At 49.7% G+C, this 26,212-nt stretch overlaps 1 protein-coding gene across 2 annotated transcripts in view; it reads right to left on the reverse strand.

The window, feature by feature from the left end:
• Positions 1–6,077: 6,077 nt before the first annotated feature.
• ZMYND12 (zinc finger MYND-type containing 12) overlaps positions 6,078–26,212 on the reverse strand; it is a 63,802-nt gene continuing 43,667 nt past the window's right edge. For both annotated transcript variants that reach the window (XM_037881228.2, XM_043531774.1), the window contains 2 exons: positions 9,127–9,272; positions 6,078–6,545 (listed from right to left, as the gene is read on the reverse strand). In XM_037881228.2, coding sequence (XP_037737156.1) covers positions 6,426–6,545; positions 9,127–9,272 — 266 coding nt within the window. In that variant the 3' untranslated portion in view covers positions 6,078–6,425. The remainder of the gene's footprint in view (positions 6,546–9,126; positions 9,273–26,212) is intronic.

Below are 26,212 nucleotides of genomic sequence, written 5' to 3' on the forward strand. Positions count from 1 at the left end.
ACCACTGGAAAAAGGCTAATGTAGTGCCCATCTTTAAAAAAGGGAAGAAGGAGGATCTGGGGAACTACAGGCCAGTCAGCCTCACCTCAGTTCATGGAAAAATCATGGAGCAGATCCTCAAGGAATCACTTCTGAAGCACTTAGAGGAGAGGAAAGTGATCAGGAACAGTCAGCATGGATTCACCAAGGAAAAGTCATGCCTGACTAATCTAATTGCCTTCTATGACGAGAGAACTGGTTCTGTGGATGAAGGGAAAGCAGTGGACGTGTTGTTCCTTGACTTTAGCAAAGCTTTTGACACGGTCTCCCACAGTATTCTTGCCAGCAGGTTAAAGAAGTACGGGCTGGATGAATGGACTATAAGGTGGATAGAAAGCTGGCTAGTTTGTCGGGCTCAACGGGTAGTGATCAATGGCTCCGTGTCTAGTTGGCAGCCGGTATCAAGTGGAGTGCCCCAAGGGTCGGTCCTCGGGCGGGTTTTGTTCAATATCTTCATAAATGATCTGGAGGATGGTGTGGATTGCACCCTCAGCAAGTTTGCAGATGACACTAAACTGGGAGGAGAGGTAGATACGCTGGAGGGTAGGGATAGGATACAGAGGCCCTAGACAAATTAGAGGATTGGGCCAAAAGAAATCTGATGAGGTTCAACAAGGACAAGTGCAGAGTCCTGCACTTAGGACGGAAGAATCCAATGCACCGCTACAGACTAGGGACCGAATGGCTCGGCAGCAGTTCTGCAGAAAAGGACCGAGGGGTGACAGTGGACGAGAAGCTGGATATGAGTAAACAGTGTGCCCTTGTTGCCAAGAAGGCTAATGGCATTTTGGGCTGTATAAGTAGGGGCATTGCCAGTAGATTGAGGGGCGTGATCGTTCCCCTCTATTCGACATTGGTGAGGCCTCATCTGGAGTACTGTGTCCAGTTTTGGGCCCCACACTACAAGAAGGATGTGGAAAAATTGGAAAGAGTCCAGTGGAGGGCAACAAAAATGATTAGTGAACCGGAACACATGACTTACGAGGAGAGGCTGAGGGAACCGGGATTGTTTAGTCTGCAGAAAAGAAGAATGAGTGGGGATTTGATAGCTGCTTTCAACTACCTGAAAGGGGGTTCCAAAGAGGATGGATCTAGACTGTTCTCAGGGATGGCAGATGACAGAGCAAAGAGCAATGGTCTCAAGTTGCAGTGAGGGAGATCTCGGTTGGATATTAGGAAAAACTTTTTCACTAGGAGGGTGGCAAAGCACTGGAATGGGTTCCCTATGGATGTGGTGGAATCTCCATCCTTAGAGATTTTTAAGGCCTAGTTTGACAAAGCCTTGACTGGGATGATTTAGTTGGTGTTGGTCCTGCTTTGAGCAGGGGGTTGGACTAGATGATCTCCTGAGGTCCCTTCCAACCCTGATCTTCTATGATTCTATGATTTCAGGTGGACCATCTGCCGATTGGGATGGTGAATGTATCCCATGTCCTGAGAGAGGAGCCACGATGCTGGGGGAAGGTTTATAGCTGGAGAGAGTATCATGTGAAGCAGGTACATGTACCAGACTTGTCATGGGCATGTCAGTGCTATTAGTATAACCAGAGCTCAATCTTTCTGTATCTTGTATAAGACTCGGAACAGGAGGGGAAAGGGAGGGAAGGGTAAGAGAAGTGGCACGATCCAGTTCATAAGGAATGTATCCCCTAGTGAACTGCATCCCAGGCCTGCTCTGGAACAAAACTGAGGACAGTGGGTGGCCTCGTGAGTGGCAAAAAGGTCTAGTGGGGTGACCCCATTGGCGGAAGATGCGTCAGAGTGCTCTCATGTCCAGCTGCCATTCGTGCTTGTGCGAGAAGGTTCTGCTCAGCATATCCACTGTCGTGGTTTGATGTCCAGGGAGATACACAGCAGATATGGAAATGTCGTTGTACATACACCAATTCCATAGCTTGATTGCTTCTGAGCATAGGAATGAGACCTGGCACCTCCTTGCCTGTTGATGTAATACATGCAAGCAAGGTTGTCCATCATTACTCGAACAGTTTGATTTCTGAGGAGTGGTAGAAAATGTTGGCAGGCATTGTGGACCACCCTCAGTTCCAGGAGGTTGATGTGTAAGGTGACTCAGTGGGCATCCATCTTCCCTGTATAGTGTGTTTGAATAGTTACGTTCCCCAGCCGAGGAAGAGGCATCAGTGGTAAGTATCACAGTAGCAGGAAGTTGAAGAAAGAGGACTCTGGCACAAACATTGTCAGGGTACGTCCACCACAGTAGTGAGTCCTTGGCCTGGGTTGGCATGGACAGGAGTTTTTGCATGCTGTGCTGGTGAGGAAGATGTAGTGTACGGAGCCAGCCCTGAAGACATGGCATGTGCAGCCTCACGTGTTTGACCTCAAACATAGCTGCAGAAGTTGGAGGCATGTATGTGCTGGGATTTGGGGACATGCTCAGTTGGTTGAGAGTAGTTGTGTTATCGCTGTGAACCTGTGAGGTGGTAAAAACACTCTTGCCTGCTTGGCATCGAGTAGATGGCCAATGAATTGCAGCGTTTGCACTGGGGTTAGTGTGGACTTTGCAAAATTGATACGGAGGCCTAGTTTTGTAAAGAGGGTCATTGTAGTGTGGACTGCTTGGAGCACTTTGGTCTCAGACAGTAGGTACTTTGAGAAGACAGTCGTCTAGCTATGGGAAAATGGTGATGCTTTGTTTGCAGAGGAAGGCCGCGACCACTATGAGTACTTTGGAAAAAACTTGCAGAGCTGTGGATAGTCTGAAGGGTTGTACCCTGTACTGGTAGTGACCATGGCTGATGATGAATTGTAGGAAACATTTCTGAGCAGGGTGTACTGTGTAACGTTACACCCCATATTCTTCATAGAAATATTATTATTATACAAATATGGCATAACTAAGACAGAATCATAGAATATCAGGGTTGGAAGGGACATAATCATAGAATATCAGGGAATTGGGGGGAGGTATAGCTCAGTGGTTTGAGCATTAGCCTGCTAAACTCCAGGGTTGTGAGTTCAATCCTTGAGGGGGCCATTTAGGGATCTGCGCCAAAAATTGGGAATTGGTCCTGCTTTGAGCAGGGGGTTGGACTAGATGACCTTCTGACATCCCTTCCAACCTTGATATTCTATGATTCTAACCTCAGGAGATCGTCTAGTCTAACCCCCCACTCAAAGCAGGACCTAATCCCCAAGATACATTTTATGCAAGATGGGTCATGTGAGGTATCATCGAAAAGGCTATGATCTACTGAATGTGTTTATCTAGTTTGTATGTATGTATCATTTCCGCATCTGAAGTTAGGAATATTCACTATGTAACCATTACAACTGTGTGTGTACTTGGGGAAATGCCTACCAGACAGCAGGCAATCAGCCTGAATGAGCCATTTAAGAAGGACAATAGAACTTTGGAGATACTAATCTCCCACCTTCCTGAGGAGCTTCCTGGGATGTTGCTTTGACACTGCAGGGTCATTTATGATGTCACCTGGTACTGAGTACCACCTTGGACACTGCTGGTATTTTTCCACTGAAAACAAAAGGCTCCAGCCTTATGTAAATTCTATTTAAGGCTGGGGAGTAAATCAATCAAGACTCTTCTCCATTGCCTTCACATCCAAGAAGGAAGATGGCTAAAAACACCTGAAGGGAAAGGCAGGGGCTGAGTCCAGACTGAGACAGAAGTCCAGTCTGTAAAGAGAAATAACTGGAACTCTAAGGTACAAAAACCCTGTAACCTGCCTACAACAACATTTAGGGTGAGAAATTACATTTTGTAACCTGTTTCTTAAGCTTAGTTTGCATGTTTTGTTTTATTTGCTCAGTAATCTGCTTTGTGCTGTTTGCTTTCCCTTATAACAACAGTGGGCAAACTTTTTGGTCCAAGGCCCACATCTGGTTATGGAAATTGTATGGCAGGCCATGAATGCTCACTAAATTGGGATTGGGGTGCAGGAGGGGGTAAGGGCTCTGGCTGGGGGTGCAGGTTCTGGAGTGGGGCCAGAAATGAGGAGTTCAGGGTGTGGAAGGGGCCTCCGGGCTGGGGCAGGGGGGCTCAGGGGTGCAGGCTCCAGGCAGTGCTTACCTCAAGCAGCTCCCAGAAGTAGTGGCATGTCTCCTCTCCAGCTCTTACACAGAAGCATGGCCAAGCAGCTCTGCACACTGCCCTGTCTGCAGATGCCACCCTGCAGCTCCCATTGGCTGCAGTTCCTGGCTGATGGGAGCTGCAGAAGGGGCACTTGGGGCGGGGGCAGCGCGCAGAGCCCCCTGGCTGCCCTATTGCGTAGGAGCTGGAGGGGGGACACGCCGCTGCTTCCGGGAGCCACGCAGAGCCGCGGCACACGCATGCAGAGCAGCCCCCGACCCCATTCCCCAGCAGGAGCTCGAGGGCCGAATTAAATCAGTTGGCAGGCTGGATGTGGCCGGCAGGCCATAGCTTGCCCACCCCTGCCTTATAATCACTTAAAATTTACCTTTTGTAGTTAATAAACTTATTTCTTGTTTATTTTAAAACCAAGTTTATGCCATTCATATCTGGGGGGGGGGGGCCAAAAAGCTGTGCATTTCTCTCTCCACATTGAGGGAGAGGGCAGATCTCTCTATACAGCACAAGACAATATTATTTTGGATTTACACCCCAAGGGAGGTGCACACATGAGTGCTGAGTAAATCCCCAACTGAATCTTCCCACACAGATTTCCCACATAGATTTCAGTCTGTGTCTGCAGCTGGGTATGGCCTTACTTGTGTGTGTGCTAGAGAAGGCTTGAGGGCCTGGCACAGCAAGGACAAGGTGAGGAAGCCCAGGCTGGTGGAACGGGTAGACGCAATGGGACCCCAGTGCATCAGGTGGCATCTCGGATGGTGGGGGGATTCAACCTGTCACATACTGCAATATGAAAGTCCTGTAGGTCAAAGGCCCAGAACCAATCCCCCTGTTCCAAGGATGATGGTGGATAGGGTGACCATCTTGAAACGTTGTAGTTTGACAAACTTGTTGAGATTGCAAAGGTCTAGGATGGGGTACCAACTGCCATACTTCTTTTGTGCCAGAAGTAATGAGAGTAGTAACTGCATCCTCTGTGTTGTGGAGGAACTGGTTCTATGGCTCCCAGTTGAAGAAGATGTCTCACCTCCCCCTCCAGTATGGGCTCATGAGAGGGTCCCTGAAGAGGGACAGGGAGGGGGGTTGGTGGGATGGTATAGCCAGGAAGGGGATGGAGTAACCTTCCTTTAGTATTTCTAAGACACATCTGTCCGAGGTAATGAGCATCGAAGATGCTAAAAATGGAGCTAGGCAATTGCCAAACTGTTGGTGTGTAGATGGTGTTACAGATGATAGGGGCAACTGGAGCAGGCAGGAGGGTCTCTGGAGCTCGACCCACCTTCAAATTTGTTGCTTGTGAGAGGGTGTTTGGGACGGTGTCCCTCATGCAGGCGATTGTCTGCACCTGTTGGGAAGTCAGTGATGACGCTGTTGGTTGTCAAACAGCCGCTGTGGGTAGTATGGCTGAGGGCAAGATCATGGAGGGAGCTGATATTTCCCCGGTCTCCGTTTTGGCTGTGGTGTGTACACACCGAGGGATTTTAGAGTGGCTTGGGAGTCTTTCAATGAGTGTAAGGAGCTGTTCATGCGCTCAGAAAAGAGTTTTTGTCCCTCGAACGGGAGATCCTCAACCATATTTTGCACCTCCTTAGGGAATCCAAAAAGGTGCAACCATGAGGCACGTCGCATTACTACCACAGTAGCAATGGACCGGGCAGTTGTGTTAGCGCAGTCCAGGGAGGCTTGCAGGGCCTTGAGGGCTATTAAGTGACCTTCCGAAATGAGGGGCAGGAATTGTTCCCTTTTTTCCTCTGGCAGATCCTAGCAAAGTTCCTCCAGCTTAGAATAACGTTTATAATCGTATTTGGCCATAAGGGCCTCATAGTTGGACGTTCAAAATTGGAGGGTAGCAGATGAATAGGATTTTCTGCCCAGGAGATCTAAAACATTTCCTCCTCAAAGCTGTCTGCTTGACCATATTTGAAAGCTATAAACTGAGACATTTGAAGAAAAGAACAAGGACACAACATTCATCTCCACCACTGAAATATACTGTACTAAGAGAACTTTTCAGAGGGACAGCATGGAGAAATTGTTGCATATTTTGCTTGTTCATCGTATTGGCTACGCATTTGTTTTAAAGTTGTTAATCTTGTTTTGATCATATTCTCATTTCCTACCCTGCTACATTGTTATATATTACCACCATCCATATAAAATCGAATCAGCTATGATAAACTAAAACTGGCTTAAAGTATAATTTTAATAAAAGCAAACAAATATACAGATAATGTTTCTAAACAGGTGATAGCAGGCAAAAGTACAACACTCGTAATGCAACCTAGTTGAAAAGATAAAGAGGTGAAGAAACTGCACCCTATTTCGCGAACAAAGGCTTGGATTTAATCAATTTTAATAGATGATGAATAGCTTCTGATGCATCTTGGTTTGGCAATTGTTTGGTTATTAGAAAAGCTTTCATCCCAAGATCATGAGCCTGAAACGACATTTAAAAAAAGATACAAAATAATTGCCATGAAATAGTTACACAGCCTTTTCTCACTAGGGTAGGAAAAATATACAGACAGGATCAAAGGAATTGCCATACTGGATCAGAGCTAAGGCTCTTCTAGTCCATTATCCTGTTTCAGAGAGCAGCCAGCACAAGCTGCTTTGGAGAAAGTTGTAAGAAATCTCCTAGTGGGCAACTACTGAATAATATGCCATCAGTTAATGGATGGCTTATGCTATGAATCAGGAGGGTTTTTATCCCTTCTAAAATCAGAGGGCCAAACTCTCTGCTGAGGTAAACTGGGAAATCTACATCAACTTCAATGAAGCTGAGCTGCTTTTCATCAGCAGACAATGTAGTTTTTATATTATTATGTATTAACATTATTAATCCCATCCAATGTAACTGTAGATAGTCTCATTATCTTTATCAATATCCAATATTTGATTTCTGCAGAACTCTTGGCCTCAAGGCTATCACAGGGCAATGAGTTCCACAGGCTAATTTTGGATTGTGTAATTTTTCCCCCCTTTTTTAAGCTTTAAACATGTGGCCTTTCAATTTCATTGAGTGTGCCTTTGTTTCATAGAATTATAAATTTTAAGGCCAGAAAACCAACAAATCATCTAGTCTGACCTTCTACATAACACAGCCCAGAGAATTTCACCTCTGCACTGAGCCCAATAACTTGTGTTTGGCTAACGTAGCTTCCAGAAAGGCATCCTGTCTTGATCTGAAGACATCAAGCAAGATGGAGAATCCAGCATTTCCTCTGACAGTTTGTTCCAATGGTTAATCTCCCTCACTGTTAAAAAATTGTGCCTTATATCTAATTTGAATGTGTGTGACTCTAATTGCCGGCTATTGCTTCTTGTTCTGCCTTTCTCTGCTAGACCGAAGAGCCCACCAGTACCTGGTATTTTCTCCCCGTGAAGGTACTTATACAGTAATCAAGTCACTTGTCAATCTATACTGACTGAGCTCTTTAAAGGCATTTTCCCCAGCTCTCAGATAATTTCTGTGGCTCTTTTCTGCACTCGCTCCACTTTTTTTAAGGATTTGACATATCAGAACCGTACCCAGCTCATTAATGCTGTATGCAAGGCGAACCCTACTGCTACATCCAAAGATTGCATTGACCCTTTTCCCCACAGCATTGCACTGGGAGCTCATGTTCATTTGTTTGTCCACTATGACCCCTAAGTCCTTTTCAGAGTCACTACTTTCTAAGATACAGTCCCCTATTCTGTACATATATCTACATTCTTTGTAACCAGTTGTATGACCTCACACTTGGCAGTATTAAAACGCATTTTGTTTTAATGGGCCCAGCTCACCAAGACTGTTCTATGACTTTATGACTTTTTAATACAAATATAAAAGCCTACCCCTACACCATGTCCTCATCGTTTACCATTCCATCAATCTCTGTGTCATAATCACATTTTATAGTTTTTCAAATACAACTACTTTTCTGGATCTATCAGTTAGTCAGTTCTCAATCCATTTAACATTTGCTTCATTTATACTGTATTATGCAAGTTTTTAAATCAAAATGTCATGCAGTGCTAATTCAAACATCTTAAAAAGTCTTTGTTCATGTATTTACAGTCTCTATTTGTTATTTTGCATAACTCTACCATCTGGCTTCCTCTTCAAACTAAACATTCCCAGTTGTTTCCATCTCTGTTCATAAGGAAGTCGTACCCATCTCTAATAATTTTCAACTTGTGCAACCTTAACTCTGCCCCCTTGTTTGTAAACATTCTGATACAGTCTTGAATAACAGGATCACATACTGTTACTGCGACATGACCTCATCCTGATGCACAAAACACACCAACCTTATCAGTATACACTCCAGCCTCACTCATGCACAAAAGCCATGACTTTCACAAGTGATTGATGATTTTGGATGCCCAACTTGAGACAAATTAAAGGGGTCTGATTTTCAAATGGACAGTACTCAGCACTTTCCAAAAATCAATCCCCTTTAAAATATGGATGCCCCAAAATAGAGGCACCTTGACACATTTGAAAATATTAACCCTTTGCTCTCAAATACACTAGTGCAAATTCAAAATTAAACCCATTGACTTCAGCAGACTGAATGAATCCATATTTACATCATGATAACTGCAAAAAGGTCCAAAATCAGGCATTCATATATAGAACCCTTGTCTCATTCACTGCACAACATCCAACCTGCGTGCTGAATGACAAAAAGTGGTATGTAATCATGCAATTAAGACTGTATTGTAATGCATATGCACAAAGGCACAGAGTCTAAGCTGTATAAGGAACTTTAACTTGCCATTACCTGATTTTGAGTACTTTGCTTTGTAACTTTAACATTAACATAGTATTTTTAAATTTAATTTCCTAGGTATTTAAAATAAATAAATAAATACTGGAATGTGGCTCTATTTGCTAGAAAGCAGTAGAATACTGTTTCCCATGAATTATGCATTCTCTGAGGCATGCGCTCCTGCATTTAATGTTATAGTGTGAATCAAAAATAGAGTGGTTTAATTAAAAACGAAAACAATCACTAGGTCAAACTTGCCTTTGGTAAATCCAAGATCAAGTAATGAAGCATTGCAAGAGCATGTACAACGCTGGCAGTTTTAGCAGGTTGTTGCTTTGGTGCCTGTTCTCTGATATCTAATATTGCATTCAGTACTTGACTTCCTTCGGCTTGCTGAGCTTCATCTACATTGAGAATGAAACATTTAAGATGGATGGATAGCATACAAGATAATATACTACTAAAACAAGCTAACTATCTGTTCTATTTAGGCATTTATACCTCACATCACACTGATATCTGATTTCCATACAAATTCTAAAAGTAAGCATATTAAAATCTCTATCTTTTCACCTGCAAATGGCAAGTTTGCTGTTTCAGCCTCTTCTCTGACGTGCGTCACAAGTCAATATCTAGATTATTCAGCCATTTAACTGCTGCATCATCAAGGATAAAAAGATGCTGCAATCTACCCTCTAATCTTCTAATTGTGCACTCCCCCACATGTTTGACCACCTGCATCGCTGCCCTGCAATCATGCTGTGAAGACTGGGCTATGTTAAATTTCTGCACTGTGGCAGTCATTCTGGCCATTCCAGTCAGCAGCTTGTTAAGCCTAGTTCAAGATCTACATACCAGGTTGCAAAGGGTGGGTGAAAATTACAGCTTCTGAAACTCGTGCAGGTCTGTCTCTCTATCCCAAAGTTGCTGCCACTCTATAAGAACATAACTGTCACCCTGATGTGCTGTTGTACCAATATTGGCACTGGGCCGGCACCACTGGACATGAATACATGAACGGCCACTCCGAGAGGGCTAAAGGACCTGGCGGATGTGATTGCAGAGCCATTGGCCGTTATCTTTGAAAACTCGTGGCGAACAGGGGAAGTCCCAGATGACTGGAAAAAGGCTAATGTAGTGCCAATCTTTAAAAAAGGGAAGAAGGAGGATCCTGGGAACTACAGGCCAGTCAGCCTCACCTCAGGCCCCGGAAAAATCATAGAGCAGGTCCTCAAGGAATCAATTCTGAAGCACTTAGAGAAGAGGAAAGTGATCAGGAACAGTCAGCATGGATTCACCAAGGGTAGGTCATGCCTGACTAATCTAATTGCCTTCTATGATGAGATTACTGATTCTGTGGATGAAGGGAAAGCAGTGGACTTGTTGTTTCTTGACTTTAGCAAAGCTTTTGACACGGTCTCCCACAGTATTCTTGCCAGCAAGTTAAAGAAGTATGGGCTGGATGAATGGACTATAAGGTGGATAGAAAGCTGGCTAGCTTGTTGGGCTCAACGGGTAGTGATCAATGGCTCTATGTCTAGTTGGCAGCCGGTATCAAGTGGAGTGCCCCAAGGGTCTGTCCTCGGGCGGGCTTTGTTCAATATCTTCATAAATGATCTGGAGGATGGTGTGGATTGCACCCTCAGCAAGTTTGCAGATGACACTAAACTAGGAGGAGAGGTAGATACGCTGGAGGGTAGGGATAGGATACAGAGGGCCCTAGACAAATTAGAGGATTGGGCCAAAAGAAATCTGATGAGGTTCAACAAGGACAAGTGCAGAGTCCTACACTTAGGACGGAAGAATCCAATGCACCGTTACAGACTAGGGACCGAATGGCTCGGCAGCAGTTCTGCAGAAAAGGACCGAGGGGTTACAGTGGACAAGAAGCTGGATATGAGTCAACAGTGTGCCCTTGTTGCCAAGAAGGCCAATGGCATTTTGGGATGTATAAGGAGGGGCATTGCCAGCAGATCGAGGGACGTGATCGTTCCCCTCTATTCGACATTGGTGAGGCCTCATCTGGAGTACTGTGTCCAGTTTTAGGCCCCACACTACAAGAAGGATGTGGAAAAATTGGGAAGAGTCCAGCGGAGGGCAACAAAAATGATTAGGGGACTGGAACACACGACTTATGAGGAGAGGCTGAGGGAACTGGGATTGTTTAGTCTGCGGAAGAGAAGAATGAGGGGGATTTGATAGCTGCTTTCAACTAACTGAAAGGGGGTTCCAAAGAGGATGGATCTAGACTGTTCTCAGTGATAGCTGATGACAGAACAAGGAGTAATGGTCTCAGGTTGCAGTGGGGGAGGTTTAGGTTGGATATGAGGAAAAACTTTTTCACTAGGAGGGTGGTGAAACACTGGAATGCGTTACCTAGGGAGGTGGTGGAATCTCCTTCCTTAGATATTTTTAAGGTCAGGCTTGACAAAGCCCTGGCTGGGATGATTTAGTTGGGGATTGGTCCTGCTTTGGGCAGGGGGTTGGACTAGATGACCTCCTGAGGTCCCTTCCAACCCTGATATTCTATGATTCTATGAAAAGGATTTTGACCAAGTTAGTTGTGGCAAGTCAGCAGGAACTGCAGGTGCAGGGGTTTTCTTCTGCAAGTGGGCCAATCTTTTTATAGGAAGTCTGTGTTGTTTATTGATACTTATTGGAATCATTGTGAGTCTTGTGTTTAGGAGGCTGTTTTCAATCTATCGTAGCCCCCCAGGCAGTTTTAAGGGTAATAACATTGGGTCAAAGTTTTGAGGGAGCTATATGAGCCAACACATATAAATTAGATGTTAATGTGTGGCTAAGGCAACCACTAACAATACAGGTGGCTGTATTCAGCTCTGAATCAATGAGACATACATACCAACTTCTGCCCCAAACCTCAGCACAATATTCTGCTAGACCAAATACCAGCACCAGGACGGAGGTTCATAAAACGTCTGCCTCAGCTCCCCAGGAGGCTCCTGCTAGCTTCTGGATCAAGGTAGTGCAAGAGGTGATCTTTTTCTTTAAGGGTATGTCTACACTACGAAATTAGGTTGAATTTATAGAAGTCAGTTTTGTAGAAAGCGTTTTTATACGGTCGATTGTGTGTCCCCGCACACAAATGGTCTTAGTGCATTATCCGGCAGTTAGCAGAGTGCGTCCACAGTACCAAGGTAACCGTCGACTTCCGGAGCGTTGCACTATGGGTAGCTATCCCACAGTTCCCACAGTCTCCGCCGCCCATTTGAATTCTGGGTAGAAATCCCAATGCCTGATAGGGCAAAAACATTGTCGTGGGTGGTTCTGGGTACATATCATCAGGCCCCCCTTCCCTCCCTCCCTCACTCCCTCCGTGAAAGCAACGGCAGACAATCGTTTCGAGCCTCTTTTCCTGGGTTACCCGTGCAGACGCCATACCACGGCAAGCATGGAGCCCGCTCAGTTCACCGTCACCGTATGTCTCCTGGGTGCTGGCAGACGCAGTACTGCATTGCTACACAGCAGCCGCTCATTGCCTTTTGGCAGCAGACAGTGCAGTATGACTGGTAGCCATCGTCAGCGTACTCTAGGGTGCTCTTTTAACCGATCTCGGTGAGGTCAGGGGAGCCTGGGCAAACATGGGAGTGACTCAGCCAGGTCACTACCTTTTTAAGTTTCATCTCATAGCGATGCAGTCCTACTGCACCATCTTTTAATGAGCAGCCAGGAGACGATGATGGCCAGCAGTCGTACTGCACCGTCTGCTGCCAGCAAGATGTATAAAGATAGATGAAGTGGATCAAAACAAGAAATAGACCAGATTTGTTTTGTATTCATTTTCTCCTCCCTCCCTCCGTGAAATCAACGGCCTGCTAAACCCAGGGTTTTGAGTTCTATCCTTGAGGGGGCCATTCTACCCTTGAGGGGGCCATCCTTGTTGCAAAGCCACCCCCTTTGTTCATTTTAATTCCCTGTATGCCAACCCTGTAAGCCATGTTGTCAGTCGCCCCTCCCTCCGTCAGAGCAACGGCAGACAATCGTTTTGCGCCTTTTTTCAGCGCAGATGCCATAGCACTGGGAACACGGAGCCCACTCAGATCACCGCAGCAATTATGAGCACGATAAACACCGCACACGTTATCCAGCAGGATATGCAGAACTATAACCTGCAAGAAAAGCGAAACCAGATGAGGAGGAGGCGACTGCAGCATGGTGACGAGAGTGTTGAGGATATGGACATAGACTTCTCACAAAGTACAGGCCCCTGCACAGGGCCGGTGCAACCACTAGGCGAACTAGGCGGTCGCCTAGGGCACCAAGTGGTTCGGGGCGCCGAAAAGCTGTGCCCTGGCTCGGCAGGGAGGAGCCGCCTTCTGGAGGCACCGGAGAGCCAGAGTGTCGGCTTGCGGGGGCAGCAAGCCCCAGCCATGGAGGAGCCGGCGCAGCGCAGCGCGGGGGGGCAGAAGCCCTGCAAAGGTGGTGGCGCCGCTAGCGGGAAGCAGCCACACTCCCCACCCCTCCTGCCTAGGCTGCGGCCCGGCACCCTCCTCCCCCGGGGGGCTCCTTCAGGCTGCAGCAGATGCATGCGGGCAGCTCCCCCCTTGCCGCGCTTGGGCTCTGCGGCTCCCGGGCGCCTCACAGTCCTGGGAGTCGCAGAGCCTGAGTGCAGTGAGGGGGGAGCTGGGGGGCGCACAGGGGCCACCACCCGCATGCATCCGCTACAGCAGACAGGGGGCACTGGGCTGCAGCCCAGGCAGGTGCACCTCCCTCTCCGCGCTCGGGTTCTGCGGCTCCCGGGTGTGTGAGCCACCACCGCCCCTCCCAGAAGGCTCTGGTGATCTGTGAGGGACAGAGGCAGCAGGCAGCATCCGAGCGCGCAGCCACCTCCTCCCTGGGCTCCAACTTTCCCAGCTCCCGCTGCTCTCCAGCCCGTGCGCCCCTGGCCGGGCGCTTCCCGCCCCCCCCTCCCCAGCTCCGGCTGCTGCTATGCAGGGGAAGTTGCTTCGGGCCCTGCAGTTCAGGGGCTGGGAAAGTTGGAGCCCCAGGAGGAGGCAGCTGTGTGCTCGGATGCCGTCCGCCACTGCTGTCCCCCGCAGATCGCCGGAGCCCGGCGTTGGCTCCTGCCCTGGGAGTGGCAGCGGGAGGCGGTGCAGAACTAGGAGGGATGCTGCTGTAGACCGGGGCCACCAGGCAGAGTGGGGTTCCTGGGAAATGTTCCTGACCATTGCCATCTGGCTGGTTTGGCTGGAAACCTTTGGGGCACCAACCCCTACGGCTGATGACCTGAACCTGGGAGTTGTAAATTGCAGCCACTCGGGGTCCCCTTCCCCTCATGTCGCACGGGCCAAGCCTCCACAGCTGAAAAAGCCCCCTGGACTTTCTAGTTGTATTTCCCTGTATGGATTAATCTGGGATATCTATGAGAAAACAACCTATTTAAAAAGTTACATGATTAAATACTTGATATTTGCATTAACCTAACTTTCAAAAATAAGCCCCAACTTTTTTTATTTGCAGTGTTTAAATCAAGAAAACAATTCCAGCTGCAATGATGTATCCTGCTTTTTAAACTGTTCAGAAAGCTACAGCATACAAAGACATTAATGTAGCTAACATTTTAACAAGTAAAAAGAAAAGGAGTACTTGTGGCACCTTAGAGACTAACCAATTTATTTGAGCATGAGGTTTCGTGAGCTACAGCTCACTTCATCGGATGAAGTGAGCTGTAGCTCATGAAAGCTCATGCTCAGATAAATTGGTTAGTCTCTAAGGTGCCACAAGTACTCCTTTTCTTTTTGCGAATACAGACTAACACGGCTGTTACTCTGAAACCTGTCATTTTAACAAGTAATTCAACTGATTATAAAACACAGCCACAAAACGAGGAAAATCATGCCAAGACTGTTGGTTTCACACTTCCCACATAAGGAAGTGATTAGTAAAGAAAGAAGCACATATTATGCATAAGCGGAGTCAATGTCAAACAGAAACAGAAGTGTCAGAAAATATTAGTTTAAACTTAAAGAAACTTTACAATATGAAATCATATGGGAGGGGCCTATTATATAAAGAACATTTCAAAAAAGCATTTTTCAGCAGTTATTGCAAAGTTGTCAGCTCATTTTTAAGTAGAGATGTCAAAGGTCTACAAATCTGTTATTGAACTTATTACTATAAACACTTGAAAAGGACCAGGGTGATGGGGTTTAGCTACAGGGACACATGATTTTATACAATCCCTTGTGCTGCAACATTATTTAAAAGAGACAAAGTGGATGAGGTGATACCTTTTATTGGACCAACTTCTGTTAGTCAGAGGGACAAGTTTCCGATCTACACAGAGTTCTTCTTCAGGTCTGAAAAGGTACTAACAGTGTCACAGCTGTGACAGATGGTTACAGGAGAGTAACAGAAGGCAGATATATTAGCCCCAGGCTAAGCAGGTCCCTTTTCCCTGGGTAAGGTAACATGGAAGGTTCCAGAACAATCAGGAACCTTCTGCAGACAATTAAGACAGACAGGCTGATAAGAACACCTGCAGCCAATCAAGAAGCTGCTAGAATCAATTACGGCAGGCTAATCAGGGCACCTGGGTTTTAAAAAGGAGCTCACTTCAGTTTGTGGTGTGCGTGTGAGGAGCTGGGAGCAAGAGGCGCAAGGAGCTGAGAGTGAGAAAGCGGACTGTTGGAGGACTGAGGTGTACAAGCATCATCAGACACCAGGAGGAAGGTCCTATGGTGAGGATAAAGAAGGTGTTGGGAGGAGGCCATGGGGAAGTAGCCCAGGGAGTTGTAGCTGTCGCACAGCTGTTCCAGGAGGTACTCTAGACAGCTGTATTCCACAGGGCCCTGGCCTGGAACCCGGAGTAGAGGGCGGGCCCGGGTTCCCGCCAAATCCTCCCAACTCCTGGTCAGACACAGGAGGAGTTGACCTGCACTGTGGGTTCAGAAAAATGGCCAAGCTGAGGGCTGCCGTGAAGCTCCAAGGCGAGCAAATCTGCCAATAAGCGCAAGACCCACCAAGGTAGAGGAGGAACTTTGTCACAACTAGTGTCAGGAGTGGGATCTGGTGTGCACAGTGTGGCGGAAGAAGGAGGGTGTTGGGAGGGGAAAAAAAGGGAAGAGGGTCTATTTTTTTTTTCACCACAATGGAGGAGGTAGTGCAGGCACTGATACAAGCCACGGCTGCCCAGTGGGAGGTTACCCGTGTCCAGGCAGCTGCCCAACAGGAGGCAGTGTGGCTGCAGCAAGAGACTAATCGCCTGCTGATGGACCAGGCTGCTCAAGACCGGGCTATGTTGCGGGAACTGGTAAACCAGGTAAAGGCCCTTACAGAGCTGAACAGCAGCCATGATGGGACGCAGATCATGCGGGCCAGCAATTGGCTGCAGAAAATGATGCGGGAGGATGATGTGGAGGCATACCTCCTGGCCTTTGAGAGGACAGCCCTGCGGGAGGCTTGGCCCTGAGAACAGTGGTCTGGCATCCTCACTCCATTCCTGTGTGGGGAGGCCCAGAAGGCCTACTATGATTTGCCTGAAGAGGCTGCGGCAGACTACCCCCAGATGAAAGCAGAGATCCTGGCACGATCTGGGGTAACAACCGCAGTGCGGGCCCAGCGATATCATGAGTGGAGGTACCAGGAAAACAAAACCCTGCGGTCCCAATTATATGACCTCATCCATCTAGCACGAAAGTGGTTACGAACTGAGTCCAGAGGAGATACTAGAAGTTCTTTTCATCGACCAGTACATGAGAGGACTACCACCAGACCTTCATGCCTGGGTAAGCCAGAACGAACCCTCCACCTATGACGAGGTCGTCACGCTGGTAACAAGGCGAAGGACTGCGAGGGACCTGACCCGACCAGTTAAGGAAGAAGCACCCTGGGTTAAACTACCAACACCAAGCCCTAGAGCTCGTGTGACTGGGCCACCAGGAGAGCCCAGGTGGAAAAAGAGAAGGGCTGAAGGCCCACCAGAAGCCACAAAGAGTCGGAGCACTGAGAGTGAAGAGGATCGTGATGTTAGACTGCCCAAACCAAAAGACCGGGGAACGCCGAGGGCTCCATACAGATGTTACGCCTGCGGGGAGTGGGGACACATAGCTGCACAGTGTCCCTATGCCGAGGAGCCTATGCAGTGTAACCTGGGGAACTGGGCAGACCCATGCTCCCTAATCCACCTTGTCGGGGTTCTAACTAACCCCACATATGTACACCAGACCAATGAAGCTAAATGGGGTAGAGACCACAGCACTGGTTGATTCGGGGAGTGCTATCATACTTGTCTCGGGGAAGCTCGTGAAGTGTAGTCAGCTGCTGTGGGCTAAGCGTATGGGGATAACATGCGACCATGGGACAGTTAGTTATTACCTCACCATCCCAGTAAAAATCGAGATTCAGGGGAACACTACTGAGGTAGCAGCAGGTGTAGTCCCTAAACTCCCATACCCGGTGCTCATAGGGAGGGACTTCCCAGGGTTTGGAGACTTACTCCCGGTAGGGGAATTGGACAAAGGGAGAAACCCTGAAAGTAGTGAGGCATCCACAGTAGACTGTCAACCCCCAACCTTCTCTGAAATATCCCCAGGTTTGTTCTCCACTCCCAGACAGCGTAGAAAGACGAAAAGGGAAAGAAGGGCAGCTAAGACCTTGGGAACCCAAATAGTGGCCCAAAGCCAGAGGGTCGCTCTCGTAGGTAGGCGGACCCGAGCAGCTGAAAAGGAGGCCACCCAGGAGGGAGAAGCACCCGAGTCTGACCCACACCCTAACACCTCTGAACCAGTAGAGGCAACAGAGACTGGCCCCCTAGATCTCAGACAGATTAGCCCCGGGAAAGGAAATTTTGGATGGGACCAGGCTGAAGACCCAAGGTACGACAACATTAGGAAGGAGGTGACCAAAATAGATGGGGGTCCCCATGGAAGAGAAAACCCAGGGACCAGGACCCTACTTCATAATGAAGAAGAATCTCTTATACCCAGGTTGCACCAGTACAGGGACAGAAGGTACAGCAGATCCTAGTACCTCAAAAACACCAGAATGCCGTATTAAGTCTGGCCCATAGTCATCTTTTTGGGGGGCATTTGGAGGTAGAGAAGACCCTGGCACGGGGCCTGCGACGATTCTTCTGGCCCGGAGTACATAAAGAAGTGCGGAGGTACTGTGCGTCCTGCCCGGAGGGTCAGCTGCACAGTCCCTGTCCCCACTTGAGGGCACGTTTAGTACCCCTTCCATCATAGAGATCCCCTTCGAGCGAAGAGCCATGGACCCAGTGGGATCCCTGGGGAAGACAGCCTGGGGCCACCAATATATACTTGTCGTTCTGGATTATGCTACTCGCTACCCAGAAGCCGTCCCCCTGCAGTACAGGGCCTCTAAAACGATAGCTAAAGAGTTGGTGGGGATCTTTGCCCGAGTGGGGCTACCAAAGGAGATATTAACAGACCAAGCTACCCAATTTATGTAGAAGCTAATGAAGAACCTCTGTACGCTGCTCCATATACGTACCCTGAGAACTTCAGTCTATCATCCGCAGACTGATGGGCTGGTAAAAAGGTTTAACCAAACCCTCAAGGCAATGATAAGGAAAGTGGTAAGTCAGGACGGGAAGGATTGGGACACCCTACTACCCTACCTTATGTTTGCAATCCAGGAGGTACCTCAGGCCTCAACTGGGTTTTCCCCCTTTGAATTATTATACGGACGCCACCCCCGTGGCATACTAGATATTGCAAAAGAAATCTGCGAAGAGGAACCCAATGAGGGGAGAAATATAATTGACCATGTGTTGCAGATGCGATAACAGATAGCCCGGGTCACCCCTATTGTACGAGAACATTTGGAAAAGGCGCAGGAGGCCCAGCGAACCCATTACAATCTCCAGGCAAAAGTCCAACAGCTCCAACCAGGGGATCAGGTGATGGTGTTGGTACCCACGGCAGAAAGCAAGCTTTTGGCCCGATGGCAGGGGCCCTGTGAGGTGGTTGAACCCGTGGGGGAAGTAACCTACAAGGTGCGGCAGCCAGGATGCCGGAAACAAGAACAAATTTATCACATTAACCTCTTAAAGCCTTGGCACCAATGAGAGGCGTGTATAGTGGCCCAAGAGACCCCGATCCAGGGAAATAACATGCAGGAGCAGATCAGGATATCCACTGATCTGACACCAAACCAGAAGAAGGAGGTAACTGAGATGATCAACCGATACCAGGACGTGTTTTCAACCAAACCAGGCCAGACCACCAAAGCATAACACAACATTATCACAGACCCTGGGGCAAAGGTAACTTTAAGGCCCTATCAGGTCCCAGCAGCAAAAAGGGAGGAGATCAAGGCAGAGGTAAAAAGGATGTTGGAGCTGGGAGTCATCGAAGAGTCCCACAGTCAGTGGTCAAGCCCGATTGTGTTGGTGCCCAAACCCGATGGCACCACTAGTTTTTGTAATGACTTTCGCCGGCTGAATGAGATATCCAAATTTGATGCACACCCCATATCAATGAGTTAGTTGACCGCCTGGGCAATGCCCGATTTTTGACCACCCTTGATCTAACAAAGGGATACTGGCAGATTCCCCTTGCCAAAGATGCGAAAGAAAAGATGGCATTCTGTACACCAGAGGGTCTGTTTCAATATACTGTTCTTCCTTTTGGACTGCATGGGGCACCTGCCACCTTCCAGCATCTTATGGACAAAATCCTACGGCCCCATATCAGTTATGCAGTGGCATACCTGGATGATGTGATTATTCACACCCCCAACTGGGAAACCCACTTAGGAAAGGTGGAAGCGGTTCTGGACACGCTAAGATGGGCTGGCCTCACAGCCAACCCAGCCAAGTGTGCTATAGGGCTAGCCGAGGCTAAATACCTTGGCTACATTGTAGGAAGGGGCATGGTCAAGCCCCATCTAAACAAACTAGAGGCTATCCAAAATTGGCCCCGGCCAAATCGGAAAAAGTCCAGCCATTCCTAGGTGTGGTGGGGTACTACCGAAGATTTATTCCCCATTTTGCTACCAGAGCGAGTCCCCTGACAGACCTGATAAAAGCCCGGGGTCCAGACATGGTGAAGTGGACAGATGCTGCAGAGAAAGCATTCATGGATCTACGGACAGCCCTCTGCAGTAACCCTGTGCTTATAGCCCCAGACTTCAACAAAGTATTCATTTTACAAACAGATGCATCTGAATTAGGATTGAGAGCTGTCCTATCGCAGATGTTTGGAGATGAAGAAAACCCAATCCTCTACCTCAGCAGGAAACTCCTCCTGAGAGAGCAGAAGTATGTCGTGGCTGAAAGAGAGTTTCTAGCTGTGAAATGGACCATGGAAACACTACATTATTACCTTCTGGGACGACGGATTACCCTTGTGACCGAACATGCACCCCTCCAGTGGATGCAGCGAAATAAAGAGAAGAAAGCAAGGGTGACCAGATGGTTCCTGTCCCTACAACCTTTCCAATTCACCATACAACACCGGGCTGGAAGCCATCATGGCAATGCAGATGGCTTGTCACAAGTACACTGCCTGATGTCCCAAGTTGCCCAAACCCATAGTGTTGAGCACAGGGGGGGATATGTGACAAGGTCGGGCCAGATGGCTACAGGAGAGTAATCTTATTGGGATCCGGGAAGTGCTAAAGGATCCCCCCCGAGCCGAAGAGGGGGATCCACAGGACCTGGATACCAAATAAATACGGGGGACAACTAATGAAATAACAGGGACAGGAGTGTGGTCAAAGGGTCAAACGAAGGGAACCGGATGGGGACACCGAGCAGAGAACCCCGGACAGCGCCCACTGCTTCTCAAAGGCGTCGAGGGAGTCAGTGGACGCCGCCCAGAGGAACTCTGCCCGGATACGTGAACGGACCGAGGATCGGAAATATGCCCCACAGTCACAGGAAACTCCATCGGCCAACCTCCTCACTCTGGTTTTATAGATGGCCATTTTAGCTAGGACCAGAAGGAGGTTGACCAGGAAGTCCCGTGACTTTGTGGGGCAACGGATAGGGAGTGCATAAATAAGAAGGTGAGGGGAAAAGTGCAACCAAAAATGTAATAAAATACTGGTGAGGAGCTGGAATAGGGGCTGCAGCCTGGCACACTCCAGATATATGTGTGCCAGGGTTTCCCTCACGCTGCAAAAGGGGCAGGTGTCTGGGATAGAGGTGAACCACGCCAAGAACACGCCAGTGCTCACAGCTCCATGAAGGAGCCGCCAACTGATATCCCCGTTGGGCCTCGGGACCAAGGTGGAATATAGGCTGGCCCACCGGGGCTCCTCACCCTCCAAAGGTGGCAGAAGGTCCCGCCATTTTGTATTGGGGTGGGACACGAGGGTGACAGTGTGAAGGGTGTGGAGCACGAGCGAGTATAGATGTTTCCTTGGCGCGGTTTGGAAGCAGACCAGCTGCATCTTGTACAGCCGGCTCACGGTGAAGGGATGAGGGGGTCGGTTGTGTCCACGGGGCAGGGGCCCAATTAAAAGGGCCAGCGGGCCTGGGGTAGAGGGTGGGTGGGGCGCACCCTCGTGCAGGACCCGGTCGAGGTAAACCCGTGAGCGGGCAGCAAAGCAGCCTTCACTTCCTGAAGTACGCACTGGGGAGTACAAGGTCTGGAGAGCCCCATGCGCCGTGCGAGCGTCAGGGGATCCAGCCAGTCTCCCCGGTCGTAGTCCAGGAGGTCTCCGACTCTTGTGACTTCTGCCAGGACCAACCTCTGGCGCACTGAGGAGGACTCCGCCACCTGCACGCAGAGCTGGGGGTTGTGTAGCAGGAGCTCCGTGAGGAGATCTGCCCCCTCGGTGGCCGCCACGGACCTGGTCTTTGAAAACAGTTTCCATGTCCGGAGGAGGTCCTGGTAGAAAACCGGTAGCCTGGAGAGGTCTCGCGGAAGACCTCTCGGATGCAGATAAAGGAGCTGTCGGTCGTATCAGAGCCCTCAGAAGCGGCGCAGGAAGGCGTGCGCCAGTATGGTCCACACCGCATTACCTGCACCATAAAGGAGCCTCTGCAGGGCCTGGAGGAAGAAGACATGGACCTTAGTGTGCAGACACTTCAGGCCCTGTCCTCCTTCTTTCAGGGGTAGATGAAGAACCCCTGCAGGGACCCAGTGCAGTCCTGACCAAAAGAACACCAGAATTGATGTCCGGAGGTTGGCCAGGAAACCGGGGGCTGGGACCAGGGGGTTGAGCCAGTACCAGAGCGTGGACAGGACTAGTTGATTAAGTACCAGCTCTCTCCCTCGGAGGGAGAGACATTGGAGTAGTCCCATCCATTTCCGGAGCTGGTCTATCACCCCGCCCTCTAAGTTTTCCCAGTTCTCCAGCGGAGAGGGATGCGTGGCAGAAAGGTAAACACCAAGGTAGAGCAGCGGACCCGTGCTCCACCGGACGGTCTGAAGTGCGGGAGAGAGGGAGCTCGCCTGCCGCCAGTCTCCTACCGCCAAGAAAGAGCTCTTGACCCAGTTGACCCAGGCAGAGGAGGCTGCCAAATAAATGGCCTGGCAAGCCTGCACCTGCGCCAAGTCGCCCGGGTCCTGGACCACGAGGAGCACGTCATCGGCGTACACTGACAGGACCAGCCGCAGCTTCAGCTCCCGCAGCACCAACCCTGTCAACCTCCTTTGGAGGAGACAGAGGAAAGGCTCGATCATCAGAGCGTACAGCTGGCCTGAGAGGGGGCACCCCTGCCGTACTCCTCGCCCGAAGTTGACCAGTTCGGTCAGGGTCCAATTGAGCTGAACCAGACACTCTGCGGAAGCGTACAGCACCCGGAGAAAACCCACAAACTGGGGTCGAAAGCCAAACGCCCGCAGAGTGCTCAGGAGGTACCCGTAGTCCACCCTATTGAAAGCCTTCTCCTGATCTAGGGACAGGAGGGCGAACGACAGACCATCTGTACACCCGAGTTCCAAAGGGTCCCAAAACAGAAATAGGTTATCAAAGATACTGCGGTCCAGGACAGTGTAGGTCTGGTCTGGGTGGATCACGTCCGCCAGCACAGACCCTAGCCGCAGCGAGATTGCTTTCGCTATGATTTTGTAGTCCATGCTGAGGAGCGAGACGGGACACCAATTTCGTAAATCGCGGAGGTCCCACTTCTTCGGCAGTAAGGCGAGCACAGCTTGCCTGCATGAAAGAGGGAGGAGCCCGCTCTCCAGAGACTTGGCCCAGACGGTGACTAGGTCTGGGCCGAGAACGTCCCAGAACACGCAGTAGAACTCCACGGTCAGCCCGTCCATGCCTAGAGACTTATTAGTGGGCATACGACGGAGGGCTTCTGAGAACTCGGCCAGAGTGAGAGGCAACTCTAGCCAGTCTCGGTCGCTCGCACTGACCATAGGGAACTCCTCCCAGAGCACTCTGCAAGCGCCAGGGTCAGTCGGATCTGGGGAGAAAAGACTTGCGTAGAAGGCTCGGGCCCTCCCGCACATCTCCACCGGTTCCGTGAGGGGGGTGCCGTCTTCTGCCAGGAGGCAGGTGACGTGTTTCTTGGCCCCACTCCTTTTCTCCAGGTCATAGAAGAAGCGGGAGCTGCGATCCATCTCCCGAAGGAGGCGGATGCGGGATTGAACAAAGGCGCCCCGGGCCCGATGGTTCTCAAGGGCCTGGAGCTCCTCCCGCTTCTCCCGGCGCGCTCCGCAGAGAAGCGGGTCTTCGGGGCTGGCGGCCAGATGCCTCTCCAGCTCTAAGACCTCCCGTTCCAACTGCTCTATCGCCGCATTTCTCCGTCGGCTGGCGCCCCAGGTGTAGTCGCGGCAGAAAAGCAGGGCGCGCACCTTCCCCAGGTCCCACCATCGCCGCGCCGAGGGAAAGGCACGCCGCTGCCTCACCAGGCCAGCCAGAATTCCCGGAAGGATGTCACGAAGCCCTCATCCTCCAACAGGCTGTTCTGAAAGTGCCAATAGGCCGGCCCCGGTCTCTCCGCACAGAGGGAGGCTGTCGCGGTGGCTGGTGATGGTCAGAAAATGGGGCCAGCCGAATGCTGGAAGAGTGGGCTCGTGAGAGATGGAAGCGTGATAAATAAATGCGGTCCAACCGGGAGTCGCTCGACCGATGGGCTTCCACCCGAACAAAGGTGAACGTGGAAGTGTCATCCGGGTGGTGGTCACGCAAGATGTCCACTAGGGAGTGATGTTCAACTATCTCCTGGAGGGTGTCCGCAGCGGCCGGGCACTGCTCGGTCCCCGCTTCTCGAGGGTGGTATTAAAATCTCCTCCCAGGACCAGGCACTCGTGAGAATCTAAGGTGCCGAGGAAGGCGGACGCCTGCTGATAGAATTGCAGCCACTCCAGGCCCGATGTCTGGGCACAGACGTTAACGAGGTTAACCACGAACCCCTCTATACGGACCCGGAGATGCAGCAGGCGACCCTGCACGGCCTCAGAGACCCCTAGCACCTCGGGCCATAGGTCAGGGGAGAACAGGGTCGCCACTCCAGCCTGCCGAATCATAGAATGACTAAAGTAGACCCTGTCCCCCCACTCCAGCCGCCAACTATCTTCGGCGGTCGGATCCGTATGGGTCTCCTGCAGGAAAATCACAGAGTACCCTCCCTCCCGAAGGAAGGAGAGCACCTGGGACCTGCGGAGAGCAATCCTACAACCCTGGGTGTTCAACGTTGCGATGGTGAGAGGTGTCATAGAATCATAGAATATCAGGGTTGGAAGGGACCTCAGGAGGTCATCTAGTCCAACCCCCTGCTCAAAGCAGAACCGATCCCCAATTAAATCATCCCAGCCAGGGCTTTGTCAAGCCTGACCTTAAAAACTGCTAAGGAAGGAGATTCCACCACCTCCCTAGGTAACGCATTCCAGTGTTTCACCACCCTCCTAGTGAAAAAGTTTTTCCTAATATCCAACCTAAATCTCCCCCACTGCAACTTGAGACCATTACTCCTTGTTCTGTGATCTGCTACCGCTGAGAACAGTCTAGAGCCAACCTCTTTGAAACCCCCTTTCAGGTAGTTGAAAGCAGCTATCAAATCCCCCCTCATTCTTCTCTTCCGAACACTAAACATCCCCAGTTCCCTCAGCCTCTCCTCATAAGTCATGTGTTCCAATCCCCTAATCATTTTTGTTGCCCTCCGCTGGACTCTTTCCAATTTTTCCACAGCCTTCTTGTAGTGTGGGGCCCAAAACTGGACACAGTACTCCAGATTGAGGCCTCACCTGTGTCGAATAGAGGAGAACGATCACGTCCCTTGATCTGCTGGCAATGCCCCTACTTATACATCCCAAAATGCCATTGGCCTTCTTGGCAACAAGGGCACACTGTTGACTCATATCCAGCTTCTCGTCCACTGTAACCCCTCGGTCCTTTTCTGTAGAACTGTTGACGAGCCATTCGGTCCCTAGTCTGTAGTGGTGCATTGGATTCTTCCGTCCTAAGTGCAGGACTCCGCACTTGTCCTTGTTGAACCTTATCAGATTTCTTTTGGCCCAATCCTCTAATTTGTCTAGGTCCCTCTGTATCCTATCCCTACCCTCCAGCATATCTACCTCTCCTAGTTTAGTGTCATCTGCAAACTTGCTGAGGGTGCAATCCGCACCATCCTCCAGATCATTTATGAAGATATTGAACAAAACCGGCCCAAGGACCAACCCTTGGGGCGCTCCACTTGATACCGGCTGGCAACTAGACATGGAGCCATTGATCACTACCCGTTGAGCCCAACAAGCTAGCCAGCTTTCTATCCACCTTATACTCCATTCATCCAGCCCATACTTCTTTAACTTGCTGGCAAGAATACTGTGGGAGACCGTGTCAAAAGCTTTGCTAAAGTCAAGGAACAACATGTCCACCGCTTTCCCTTCATCCACAGAGCCAGTTATCTCGTCATAGAAGGCAATTAGATTAGTCAGGCATGACTTGCCCTTGGTGAATCCATGCGGACTGTTCCTGATCACTTTCCTCTCCTCTAAGTGCTTCAGAAGTGATTCCTTGAGGACCTGCTCCATGATTTTTCCAGGGACTGAGGTGCAGCTGACTGGCCTGTAGTTCCCAGGGTCCTCCTCCTTCCCTTTTTTAAAGATGGGCACTACATTAGCCTTTTTCCAGTCGTCCGGGACTTCACTGGATCGCCATGCATTTTCAAAGATAATGGCCAATGGCTCTGCAATCACATCCGCCAGGTCCTTTAGCACTCTCGGATGCAGCGCATCCGGCCCCATGGACTTGTGCTCGTCCAGCTTTTCTAAATAGTCCCAAACCACTTCTTTCTCCTTAGAGGGCTGGTCACCTCCTTCCCATGCTGTGCTGCCCAGTGCAGTAGTCTGGGAGCTGACCTTGTTCCTGAAGACAGAGGCAAAAAAAGCATTGAGTACCTTAGCTTTTTCCACATCCTCTGTCACGAGGTTGCCTCCCTCATTCAGTCAGG

The sequence above is a fragment of the Chelonia mydas genome, chromosome 18 (genome assembly GCF_015237465.2).
Source record: "Chelonia mydas isolate rCheMyd1 chromosome 18, rCheMyd1.pri.v2, whole genome shotgun sequence".
Classification (NCBI taxonomy): domain Eukaryota; kingdom Metazoa; phylum Chordata; order Testudines; family Cheloniidae; genus Chelonia; species Chelonia mydas.